We start from the raw sequence: 12,032 nt of genomic DNA on the forward strand, positions 1-12,032 counted from the left end.
GTCCCTGTTTCAGATTGGGGGGCCCTGGAGTGCTGAGGCTGCTCAGGGGCCACTTAACAGCAGCACGCCAGGGTCGCCGGGTCCATCCTGCCGGGTTCGGGGCTTGTCTCCTCAAGCGTCCGAAGCCTGCATCTCCGGGCCCATCCCCGCCTGCCCTTGTTTTCTGGAGAGAGTCTCAGGACTGGGGACCCGACGCCACGGTCTTAGGGTCTCAGCCACCGGTCACTCCCAGGTCTACTTCCCCTACCTGCTCATCAGCAAGAAGCGCTACGCGGGTCTCCTCTTCTCCTCCCGGCCGGACGCCCACGACCGCATGGACTGCAAGGGTCTGGAGGCCGTGCGCAGGGACAACTGCCCCCTGGTGGCCAACCTCGTCACTGCCTCGCTGCGCCGCCTGCTTATCGACCGGTATGTGGGACCCTCTACCCAGCCCCTCCTGGGGACACAGGTATCAGGCCAGCACTTCCTCAGTGGGGAGGCAGTGGGCGGAGTCGCCTCGGACAACGGTGGGTTCAGGCCGCGCCTCTGCCACCGTGCAGCCTGTGGCTGGGCAGGACCCTCCACGGCCCAGGAAGCAGTGGAGGTGCCAGCCTGGCCCTCAGTGGCCACTGGTGACACCAGCCTGTCCGGCCCACCTGCCCCACAGAGACCCGGAGGGCGCTGTGGCCCACGCGCAGGAAGTCATCTCGGACCTGCTGTGCAACCGCATCGACATCTCGCAGCTGGTCATCACCAAGGAGCTGACCCGCGCGGCCGCCGACTACGCGGGCAAGCAGGCCCACGTGGAGCTGGCCGAGAGGTCCGCGGGTGGGCGGGGCGCCGTCCAGAAGTAGCCCCTCCTTCCTGCCAGCTGGGCCCACCACTGCCTGTGCGCCCCCCACCGGCCCTCACCCGCCCGCCGCTTGTCTCCACGCAGGATGAGGAAGCGGGACCCCGGGAGCGCGCCCAACCTGGGCGACCGCGTCCCCTACGTGATCATTGGTGCTGCGAAGGGCGTGGCCGCCTACATGAAGTCTGAGGTCAGGCCCACCTGGGCTGCCCGCACCTCCCAGCCCCCTCTACTCTCACTTCTGCTTTCCGAGATGGGCGGGCGGGGAGGGGCGTGGGCCCCGTGGGGCCTGAGAACCACCCCCTGCGCCCTCCCCCGGGAGTCAGTCTCTCAGCCCTCTGGAGTTACTCTCACATCCCTTTGCTCCCCGCTTCGAAAGGAGGCCCCGGCCAGGCGCGGTGGCCCACACCTATAATCCTAGCACTCAGGGAGGCCGAGGCTGGAGGATCGCTTAGGCTTAGAAGTTCGAGACCAGCCTGAGCAAGAGCGAGACCCCATCTGTACTAAAAATAGAAAGAAATTATATGGATAACTGAAAATATATAGAAAAAATTAGGCGGGGATGGTGGCACATGCCTGTAGTCCCAGCTACTTGGGCGGCTGAGGCAGGAGGATCACTTGAGCCCAGGAGTTTGAGGTTGCTGTGAGCTAGGCTGATGCCACGGCACTCACTCTAGCCCGGGCAACAGAGTAAGACTCTGTCTAAAAAAAAAAATGGCTGGGCCTGGTGGCTCACCCCTGTAATACTAGCTCACTGGGAGGCCGAGGCGGGCGGATTGCTCAAGGTCAGAAGTTCAAAACCAGCCTGAGCAAGAGCGAGACCCTGTCTCTACTATAAATAGAAAGGAATTAATTGGCCAACTAATATATATAGAAAAAAAAATTAGCTGGGCATGGTGGCGCATGCCTGTAGTCCCAGCTACTCGGGAGACTGAGGCAGGAGGATCACTTGAGCCCAGGAGATTGAGGTTGCTGTGAGCTAGGCTGACGCCAGGGCACTCACTCTAGCCTGGGCAACAAAAGTGAGACTCTGTCTAAAAAAAAAAAATTAAGAAAAAAAAAAAGAAAGAAAGGAGGTCCCAGTCCCTGCCCAGTACACACAGCTGTCCAGCCCTGACGTCTCTGGGCTCACAGTGCTCCCCTCCTACCCAGACTCCTGTGACCCATATCTCAGGCCCTGTGACCTGTGACCTCTGACCCTGACTCCTTCCTTGTCCTTGCTTCCCCCTGTGAACTCTGATCCTTCCTTGGTGACCTGAGGGTCCCCAGCATGGGTCACAGAGCCACAGAGTCTCTGTGGCCCAGAGACTCCTCCATGACCTCTGACCCCATCCAGACCCAGGCACGTGTCACAGCCTGCAGGGCAGCGCTCATACCCAGACACTGCCCATGCTATCTGTGGTCCTCCTGCCACCAGTGGTTCCCAGGGCCCTTGCCCTCGGCCACCTGGTGGGTGACGTGCATCATGTGGCCGCAGGACCCGCTGTTCGTGCTGGAGCACAGCCTGCCCATCGACACGCAGTACTACCTGGAGCAGCAGCTCGCCAAGCCGCTGCTGCGCATCTTCGAGCCCATCCTGGGCGAGGGCCGCGCCGAGGCCGTGCTGCTGCGTAAGGGCGGGGACGGGCGGGTGTGGGGCTCCAGGGGGTCCCGGAGGGCACCAGCCCACCGCCTGCCCTCCCTCCTGCAGGGGGTGACCACACGCGCTGCAAGACGGTGCTCACGGGCAAGGTGGGCGGCCTCCTGGCCTTCGCCAAACGCCGCGACTGCTGCATCGGCTGCCGCACGGTGCTCAGCCACCAGGGTGAGCGCCCGCCGGCCACCCGGACCCCAGCCCCAGCCGTCTTCACCTGTCCCTGGGCCCCACACCCACCCCACAAGCAGGCATTGCGCCAAAGTGCTGGGCCCCTGGGTGGGGGGCTCCCCTTTGCCTGCACCCCCACAGGAGGGTCCTCGGACCCCACCCCCGGACTTCCCCAGGGGAGTTTTCCCCACACACGGGCTCCCTTGTTCTCTGGCCTCCGGGGACTTTTGGAAGCCGGGATGGGCCGTGGGCAGGGAAGGGGCAGGGATCCGGTGGCCAGGCCCTGGCCGAGCCCAGCACCCCGCGCTGACCCGGCCCCGCCCCTGCCAGGAGCCGTGTGCAAGTTCTGCCAGCCGCGGGAGTCCGAGCTGTATCAGAAGGAGGTGAGAGGCCGGGAGGCTGGGCAGGGGGTGCAGGGGGGCCGGGGAGTCTGCGGCCCTGCTCAGCCCCTGCTGTCCCCAGGTGTCCCACCTAAATGCCCTGGAGGAGCGCTTCTCTCGCCTCTGGACGCAGTGCCAGCGCTGTCAGGGCAGCCTGCACGAGGATGTCATCTGCACCAGGTGTGTGCCCCCCGCCCCCGCCTGCCGCGCCCCTCCCAGTTCCCGGACTGTGGGTCCTGGGCCGAGCCTCCCTCTCCCAGGTCTCTTCCTGTGCCCTCCCGCCCTTCCCCCCTGGCTGTGGGGCCTCCTGAGCCTCAGTGTCCTCGCCTGCAAAGTGGGCCCATCCCAGCCCCCCAAAAGGTGGGTGCTCAGAGCAGCAGGGCCGGGCACCCACTATCTGCCCGGGAATGGCACACCCAGCCATCCTGGCCCCCTCCCCCAGGGAGGGGCTGGGCTTTCCCCAGGGAACGGGCAGGCGGGGCGGGTTCCCACGCCAGGTGACAGGTGATATACGGCGTGGCCCGCTCCGCGCCGGGTACCCGCTGTTATCGGCCCCCCCTTCGCGCCCACTGAGCAAACAGCCTGCCGCGGGAGGCGGGTGGGCTGCAGGCAGGGGCCAAAGTCCTGGGAACAGCCCCTGGCTTAGGGAGGGGTGCTCACTGCCCCCACCCCATCCCCGGGCTGGGCACGGGCCTGGCCTGACCCCGCCGCCACCCGCAGCCGGGACTGTCCCATCTTCTACATGCGCAAGAAGGTGCGGAAGGACTTGGAGGACCAGGAGCAGCTTCTGCGACGCTTCGGGCCCCCTGGCCCTGAGACCTGGTGACCCTGGAAGCGTCTTTGAGGGCTGGGGCGGGGTGAGAATTAATAAAGCTCAGGCCTTTTGCTACCTGGTATTCTGTGGTCTCTGGGGGGAAAGGTCGTATCCCGTAAGCTCGGCCCAGACCCCCCCATCCCGGAAGCCCCCTGCTGGGCTTCCTTTCCCTCTGTACTGAGGTTTCTGCTGCCACGCCCATGCAGGCCAAGTCTGCCTCAGTTTCCCTTTTGACCCCCCCATGCAGCCGTGGGTGAATGTCTCCGCACACGCTCTCCTCTGCCCCTGCTCAGGGCACCCAGGTGTCTGGCCCCAGCCCCGCCCTCCAGGTGCTGACCTGTTTTCTCCAGGCCCTGGGGCAGCCCCTGGCACAGAGGCTTCCACTCCCCGGCGTGACCCAGGGGACCCCCCTGCCACGTCACACACCCACGGATGTTTCCACGTTGGGGTCCTGGCGATCGGCTTCGGGTCTGGTTTCCCCCCAGCCCCTGTCCACTTATGAGACCCCTGGCCATCCCCGTGTCTGTCCCAGCGGCCCTCCCTGCCTCCTGACACCGCCATGTACGTCCCTCGGGGACAGAGTCCGGCTGCCGTCCCCACCCGACCCACGGCCCAGCCCCTCCTGCTGCCATGTGGCTCCTGGGTCCCGCTCCCGCCGTTCCTGCCCCCCTTCATGGACCTCCCTGGCCCCTTGCTTTTTTGGGGTCCCCCAATCCAGCTCCTCTCCCAGCCCCACCCCCTGTGGGGATCCCCAATTCCAGGCAGCCCCTGGCCCGCCCTCCCTGCCACGTGACCACAGGGTTGTGCAATCCAGCCCCCTCCCTGACCCCCTCCCCGAGGGGATTTTCGAGGAGGGCTGGGCGATGCCCCCCCCAGGGGGCCGGGCCAAGGTATAAATAGGGCGGTGGCCACAGGCGGCAGGCTCCAGCTCTGCACCACCATGCTCGCCCTGGAGGCTGCACAGTGAGTGGGGTCCCCCTCCCTGCACTCAGGACCCCCAGCCCCAGCCCCCTCCGCCCCTCACCCACGGGCGGTGGTCTCTGCCCCGCCCAGGGCAGGTGGGTGGGACGGGAGGGGTCCACACTGTCCCCTGCCCAGCTGGTTCTCTCCCCTCTCCACCTCCCACCTCGGGCTCTTTCCCCACAGCCCTGTCTTTCCTGGCCCCCACATATCTCATTTCCCTGGGACACTTGCTTCTGTCCCTCCGCTGGCGTCCTCTGTGGCTCTCACGCTGCCTGTCCCCGCCTCTCCCGGGTCTCACTGTGTCGCCCTCGCTGTGTCCCCGTCTCACTCCGTGTCCGGCCGTATCTGTGTCTCCGTCTCCCCGTCTCTTTGCCGCTCTCTCTGTCATCTGTTTCTCCTCCCTCACCCCGCACCCCACCTCTCTGTCCCGGGGACTCCAGAGATGCTCTCTGCCTGGGTGCGTGGCTGTCTCTGCACACCCTTCGTCTCTGTTTCCTGTCTCTGCCCAGACATCTCTCCATCCCTCTCACCCGGTCCAAGGTGCACTCATTTAACCGACTTGCCACCAGGCCAGCTCGGCCCAGGCCCCCACCCCCACCTCCTCTCCGGGGACTTTCTCTCCCTCACTTTCTCTGCCCCCCCCCAGCCTGTGTCTATGCAAATCCCAGGGAGGGGGGGACATTTGCCTGGCCCCCGCCCTCCACTTCCTGTCCCGGTGGGGAGTGGGGTGGGTGAGTGTGGTGGGGCAGGTCTCACGCAGGGACACAGAGCCCGACTGCAGAGACAGCAGCTGTGCCCACTGCTGCCGCCTCCCCATCAGCCGCAACCACTGAGAGGCTCAGGTGGCTGAAGGCAGCCCCGACATGCCCCTGTGTCTCTCCCCCTCCAGGCTCGACGGGCCACACTTCAGCTGTCTGGTGAGTCGGGGCCCCTGGGGGGCAGGGAGGGGCGGCCCACCAGTGACCTCCCTCAGAGAGGTCACTTGCTCCCTGCCTCAGTTTCCCCTTCCATCCCTTCCTGTCACTTTCTTTGTCTTTCTGAACTCCCCCTTGGTGTCTCCCGCCACCCCCCATCCCATCGCAGCCCCATTTCTAGTGTCCCTCCTGCGCTCAGACTGAGTCCCCTTCCCTGCGACTTTGTGCGTCTTGTCCCCTGCCCACCCCGCGGTCAGCAAGTACACACACATGTCTCTTCTGTCCCTTCCTCCTCTTTTGTGTTTTTAAAGTTTTGACTCTGTAGTACTTCAGACACAAGAATGCTATGCCCAACACCCTCACACCCACCACCCAGTCTGAGGACGAAAACCTGAGGGCTGCGGCCCAGAGAACCCCTCCCCCACCCGGTCCCCTCCTCTTGTTTTGTTTTGTTTTTTAATTGAGCTGTAACTTACAGGTCAGTGAAGTGACAAGTCCTGAGCACACCGCAATGAGTTTTCACATTACGCGTACACCTGCGTCGCCACAAACCAGATCAAGACATAGAACACTTTCATCATTCCAGAATATCCGCTCGTGTCCCTTCCCACTCAATACTCCATATTTTCCACCATCGATTAGTGTTGCCTGTTTTTGAACTTTATACAAAGTGAACCGTGCAGTGTGTCCCTCCCAGGGTCTGGCTTCCTGGGCGCAGCAGGAAGTGTGTCGGGTGTTTGTCCCATGTTCTGGCTGTGTCGCGCTCCACGACTGGGCACCGCCGCGGTTTGTACCCCTGCACCTGCTGGTGGACACCTGGGCTGTTTCCAGGTGGGGGCTATTGACCAAGCGTCTGTCATTATTCTTTTATTTATTTATTTATTTTGCGTCTTCTGGTAAGGACCAGAAAACCTGCTAGACATAACACTGTCTGATGATTGTTCTTGAACACGGCTATCTCGTGGACATACATTTTCCATTCTCCGGGGTGAAATTCCTAGGAGTGAGATTGCTGGGTCCCAGGGACAGGGTTTCGTCCCCAGTTGCTAAAGCAACACATGATTCTTGGGACAAGTGGGAGAAATGTCGAGTACGTGGGTTTGAGAGGCATTGAGCTCCAGCCTCTGCAAAAACACTTCTGCCCGCTCTTGCCCCTCGCCCCCCACCCCGGGGCAGACAAGGCAGGGGTTCTCCCACCCCGTGTGCTGCCTGCACACCTGCAAGGTGCCAGGGGTCTTGGGAGCCCACGGTCCCAGCAGGAGCCGGCTGCCGTGTGTCCGTCTTGCGTTGCGTCTGTCTGTATTGTCCGTATCTCCGTGCTCTGTCTCCACGTCTCTCCCTTTCACTGTCTCTGTCTGTCTCTGGGTTCTCTCCAGCGTCGCCTCTTCTCTCCCCTGTCTGTGTTGGAGCCTCCCAAGGGTCCAGGGTGGGGTTGGGGGCCCCCTGAAGCCTGCGATGACCCCTCCTCCCTCCCCACCCCATCAGTACCCAGACGGCGTCTTCTATGACCTGGACAGCTGCAAGCACTCCAGCTACCCCGACTCAGACGGGGCTCCTGGTGAGTGACCCCAGCCCCTCCCCACCCAGGCCTTGGGCCCATTTCACAGATGGGGGAGCTGAGGCCCAGGGCAGGGCGTGACCTAGCACAGCGGGATAAGGGTAGCCCAGGCCTCCAGGCCTCCTCCCCTTCCCCCTCCCACCCAGCTGCTCCCCCATGCAAATCCTGGGGTTACATATTTGCACGGCCCACAATGGCCTGTCTGTGCTGGGGGCTTCAAGTAGGAGGAGGCCTCAGCCAGACCGCCCAGCTTCTGACTCGGTGCCCTTCCCCCAGATCTCCTGTGGGACTGGGCCGGGTCCCCGCCTGTCCCAGCTGCCCCCTATGAAGCCTTCGACCCGGCAGTGGCCGCTTTTGGCCACCCCCAGGCTGTCCAGCTCTGCTATGGACCCTCGGCCTACAGCTCTGCAGGGGGCCTCGACCCGGCCCCCAGCCTGGAGGCCGCAGGGCCCGGCCTCCCAGCGTACCCCACAGAGGACTTCTCCAGCCAGGTGAGTGGCAGGGAGCTAGTTAAAATCAAACTGTCATCTGATTGCGGTTTACTGGGTGACAGGCCCTGCGTTAAAACCCGTGCACACAGTGACCCCTTGAGCAACCTCGGAGGTTAGGTACGGCCATGACCCCCCGCGCGAGTGGGCAAAGAGAGGCAGAGGTGAAGCAAGGACAGCACGGCGGGGTGGCTGCATCGGGCAGGCTGTCACAGACGCGGCTCAGGTGTGCCCTGGCCACCACAGCGTGCACGCTGTCCCCAAAGTTGGGGCAGAGCAGGGAGGGCCACAGCAGGGGGCCGAGTGGGGGAAGTGGAGGGAGAGAGGGGGCCCCGGATGTGCAGGTGACCTTGACCTTCCGCAGACTCTGGGGCCCCCGGCGTTCGCCCCGTACCCCAGCCCCGTGCTGTCGGAGGAGGAAGATCTGCTGCTGGACAGCCCCGCCCTGGAGGTTTCGGACAGCGAGTCGGACGAGGCCCTCGTGACTGGCCCCGAGGGGAGGGGATCTGAGGCAGGTATGTGGGGGTGGACAGGGTGGGGGAGAGGGCTAGAGGAGCCGTGGCTTCCCAAGCACTTACTGTATACTCCAGTGCGGAGGGCAGTTCCCAACTCCACACCTGCTGCTGGCTGTGTGACCTTGGGCAAGTGCCTCTACCTCTCTGTGCCTTGGTTTCCTCCTGTCTGTGCAGGGGGCATGGCAGTGATAGTGTCTACCCTCGTGAGGTCATTAGGAGATAAAACGGGATCACACGTGTACATGGGACAGCAGTGCTTGCCACAGAGCGAGCACTCAATAAGTCGACATCTTCACTGTCATTATCCACAGAGTGGCAACAAAAATAACCTCGAGATCAACCTCCAACTATTCAACCTCTGCTATGCCCATGTGCCCAACATCCACTATACGCAACTCTGAGAAGTTAGGGTCATGAGCGGCTCTCTGTATCTGGGCCTCGATTTCCCCTCTGTAAGCTGGGCATCCTTCTCCTCCCATCTCATGGGTAGGGTCCTTCATCCCTTCATCCCGGAGGGTAACTGTGTAGCAACTGGCAAAGCACCTGGCACCAAATGCTCCCCAGGGCTTTGTAAAAGTCACACACACACACATTAGCCTCATTTATGGCTGAAGAGACTCTAACGAAGAGAGCTTAAGTCACCTGTTTTAATTTAGCGCCCCCCACTGATTAGGAGAGACACAACATGGAAATAAAGATTTTATTACTTACAGGTCCTCAGGGGTAGGTGGCATTCTCTGAGGCCACGCACACGCAGGCCAGGGAGCACAGGCAGGGGGAGAGAGAGAGGGACCCGTGGGCCGATGCCTTTACTGGGCTCCAGGGTGTTATCCAAACCGGATTCCTGCAAGTAGGCTCCAGTTCCAGGAGGTCACGCTGTGTCTGAGAGGTGATCACTGAGACCCCCCTATCTGGGGCCTGGGGGCCAGCAGGGCTGTCAGGAAGGCTGCGTCAAGCTGTCCCATAGGGAGGAGGTCACCAGGTGGCAGTGGCATAAGGCAGGTATCTGCGATCCACCACATTTCGGACCATTCAGTGTTCTTCAAGGGGGTGGGGGTGGGGGAGCGGAGGTAGAACTGGAAACGGTCAGGGGTGACTGAGCCCTGCTTCCGATATGAGAAAGTCCAGCTTAGGTTTAAAATGGGGGCTGAGAAAACATAAGGTGATAGAATTCACTACATCACCACCCCATGTTGGCACAGCTGGGAAATGCCCTGCTTTGAAACCCCAAGCTCAGTGGGGTCCTTGCTGCTTGTCGGAGCCCAGGAGTCACGTGCCTCGGCCTCTCCAGGGACCCCGCGTCCCGTCTGGGCTGGGCGGCTGGGAGACCAGGAGCTGGAGAAATGGCTGGGCCCTTTCAAACCGAGCCCGGACCCATTCGCGGCCGGTCCGCTCCGCTATCAATAACATGAGCCCTGGAGGAGCACTGTCAACCCGTGTCACAGGTTCCTCCACTGGCGGGCTCAGCAAACACCTGCGACTGTGTGCTGGCCGCAGAGCAGGAGACAGGACAGACGCAGGTCCCCAAAACTGATGGCGTTCCAAGGGCTGACAGCTGCAGGGGGGGAGTGACTTGCCGGACGGGACTCGGGCGGGATGGGGGCAGAGTCAGGGGGATCCAGCAGGCACCTCCCTCGCCGCACTTCTCTGGGTGGGGAAACTGAGGCTGGGGTGGAAGGAGGCTGGGTGGGCGTGGGGGCGGGACCCCTCCTAACGGCTGTCCCTACCCCGCCGCAGGGGCCCGCAAGAAGCTGCGCCTGTACCAGTTCCTGCTGGGGCTGCTGACCCGCGGCGACATGCGCCAGTGCGTGTGGTGGGTGGAGCCGGGCGCCGGCGTCTTCCAGTTCTCCTCCAAGCACAAGGAGCTCCTGGCGCGCCGCTGGGGCCAGCAGAAGGGCAACCGCAAGCGCATGACCTACCAGAAGCTGGCGCGCGCCCTGCGCAACTACGCCAAGACCGGCGAGATCCGCAAGGTGAAGCGCAAGCTCACCTACCAGTTCGACAGCGCGCTGCTGCCCGGCGCCCGCCGCGCCTGAGCCCCGCCCGGCTGCCCCGGGAGCCCCGGACCGCCTGTGGAGCCGCTTGGGGACCTCGCGGCCCAGCCAGGACTCCTCTGGGGTCCCCGTGGCACGTTCGCCACGCCCTAGGTCATAGGCCCTGCGGAACCCACACTCGAGGTGGGGGAGTGGCCAGTAATCCCTAAGCCCTGCGCAGGGGCCCCTGTGGCATTCCTCTGCCACGTAGGGTCCCCAGATGCTCGTGCTTTGGGGCTCAGGATTCGTAGGCCACTAATGGGGGGTGCCGGGGTGGGGTACTGCTTCCAGAAGCTTCTCTGGGATCCCCTGACCGGGCCTGGGACCTCCCCAAGACGCCTTGGGAACCCTGAAGTCTCATGGAGGGCAGCGCACAGATCATCACACCAGGAGGGGGGCCCTGCCAGCGACCCTGAGCCCTGTCCAGGGTCCCCTCCTCGTGTCTGAGTCCCTCTTGTCAGATCCGAGCCCTCCTAGTCCTTTATCATGTCTCAGATCTCTGTGCCCATCTGTGACTCTTGTCACATCTGTCCCCTCAAATCCCTTTGCCATCCTTGAGATCCTCTGGTTCTCTGGAACCATTCCACTGTCACTTTCTTGTGTCTGGAATTCTCCAATCACATCCAGGGCCCCTCTGGGATCCTTTGTCATGTCCAAAATCACTCTGGTCAGGTCTGGGGTGGGGGGGTTCAGTGAACTGGGTCATATTGGGGCCCCCACTGGGATGCCCTTGCCATCTCTGGGATCCCCCCAATCACATCTGAGGGCCCCCTAGGGTCCCCATCTGATATGCCCCTTTAGGGACCTCACAGCAGCCATAAGTTCTCATGGGGACCCTACCCATCCTGGGGGGCCCTCCATATGGTCACACTGAGGATCATTCTGGCCACTCAGCCGATTTCTGGGTGATTTTGGCAGCTTCTCCTGTCCTTCCTGACCAGAGGTATCAAGCTGGTCCCCTCCACAGTCTAGGCAAACTAGGTCCCTGGTGGTGTTTTCTTTAGTTCACTGCAGCATTTGGGGGTTTGGGTGGGTGGCTGGGTGGGTGGGATCACATTAACAACTTACCTTTCAAAATGGGGAGATTTTACAGAATCCAGGTTTCTGCCTTCACTTAAAACTTTGGGCGATTTGGCGACAGTGGGCCAGCTTTGCAGTCTGGGGAGGCCGGAACAGGACGTGGCCTCTACTAATGTGGCATTTCTGCTCCAATGTGCCCCGGTTTCTGCGTCCCCCGGCCGTCTTACCCCAGTGGCTTCTGTCAGCTGCCTGTTTGGCCCCAACCATTTGTGCCTCAACCCCTGGGTAAGCCCAGCTGGAGCCGACGCCTGCGTGACTGTGGGGCTCTGACTGGGAGCCCTGGGGAGTCGCAGCGTGGTCCAAGAGGACAGAGGTCCAGGTCCTTGAGCCTGGGTGGGCCGGGTGATCTAAGGGGAAATGACTGCCAGGCCTGTGTGTCCCTTTGGTGAAAGGGGGAGAGGAGGAGGAGGAGGAGGAGGAGGAAGATCTCAAAAAGTACTTGCAGCCCTGTTGAGCCTTTGACACACGTGAAACCCACCCCACTCCCCACTGATGTCGAGGAGGAGGAGCATCAAAGACCCAGAGAGGCAAGAAGCCCACGTGGGGGACACACAGTGGCTGGCCACAGAGCCTAGGCTGGGGCCTGCCCTCAAGAGGAGTGGGGAGGGAAGGAGGGAGGCACGTGCAAAACAACGTCCTCCCCAAGGCCTCCTG

The 12,032-nt window shown here is 62.6% G+C and overlaps 1 protein-coding gene across 2 annotated transcripts in view; it reads left to right on the forward strand.

The window, feature by feature from the left end:
* The window catches only part of LOC105865533 (DNA polymerase delta 1, catalytic subunit), a 29,816-nt gene extending 19,441 nt beyond the window's left edge, over window positions 1–10,375 (forward strand). Inside the window, exons 20-31 of one of the 2 annotated variants that reach the window (XM_075993245.1) lie at window positions 233–408; window positions 647–799; window positions 917–1,019; window positions 2,307–2,439; window positions 2,520–2,633; window positions 2,964–3,016; window positions 3,096–3,193; window positions 5,680–5,707; window positions 7,190–7,262; window positions 7,539–7,753; window positions 8,115–8,265; window positions 10,003–10,375. In XM_075993245.1, the coding sequence (XP_075849360.1) occupies window positions 233–408; window positions 647–799; window positions 917–1,019; window positions 2,307–2,439; window positions 2,520–2,633; window positions 2,964–3,016; window positions 3,096–3,193; window positions 5,680–5,707; window positions 7,190–7,262; window positions 7,539–7,753; window positions 8,115–8,265; window positions 10,003–10,301 (1,596 nt within the window). In that variant the 3' untranslated portion in view covers window positions 10,302–10,375. Of the gene's footprint in view, window positions 1–232; window positions 409–646; window positions 800–916; window positions 1,020–2,306; window positions 2,440–2,519; window positions 2,634–2,963; window positions 3,017–3,095; window positions 3,194–3,733; window positions 3,903–5,679; window positions 5,708–7,189; window positions 7,263–7,538; window positions 7,754–8,114; window positions 8,266–10,002 lie in introns of those variants that run through there. The other variant, XM_075993244.1, reaches the window with a different exon arrangement.
* The last annotated feature ends 1,657 nt before the right edge of the window (window positions 10,376–12,032 follow it).

This window comes from Microcebus murinus, chromosome 16, assembly GCF_040939455.1.
Source record: "Microcebus murinus isolate Inina chromosome 16, M.murinus_Inina_mat1.0, whole genome shotgun sequence".
Lineage (NCBI taxonomy): Eukaryota > Metazoa > Chordata > Mammalia > Primates > Cheirogaleidae > Microcebus > Microcebus murinus.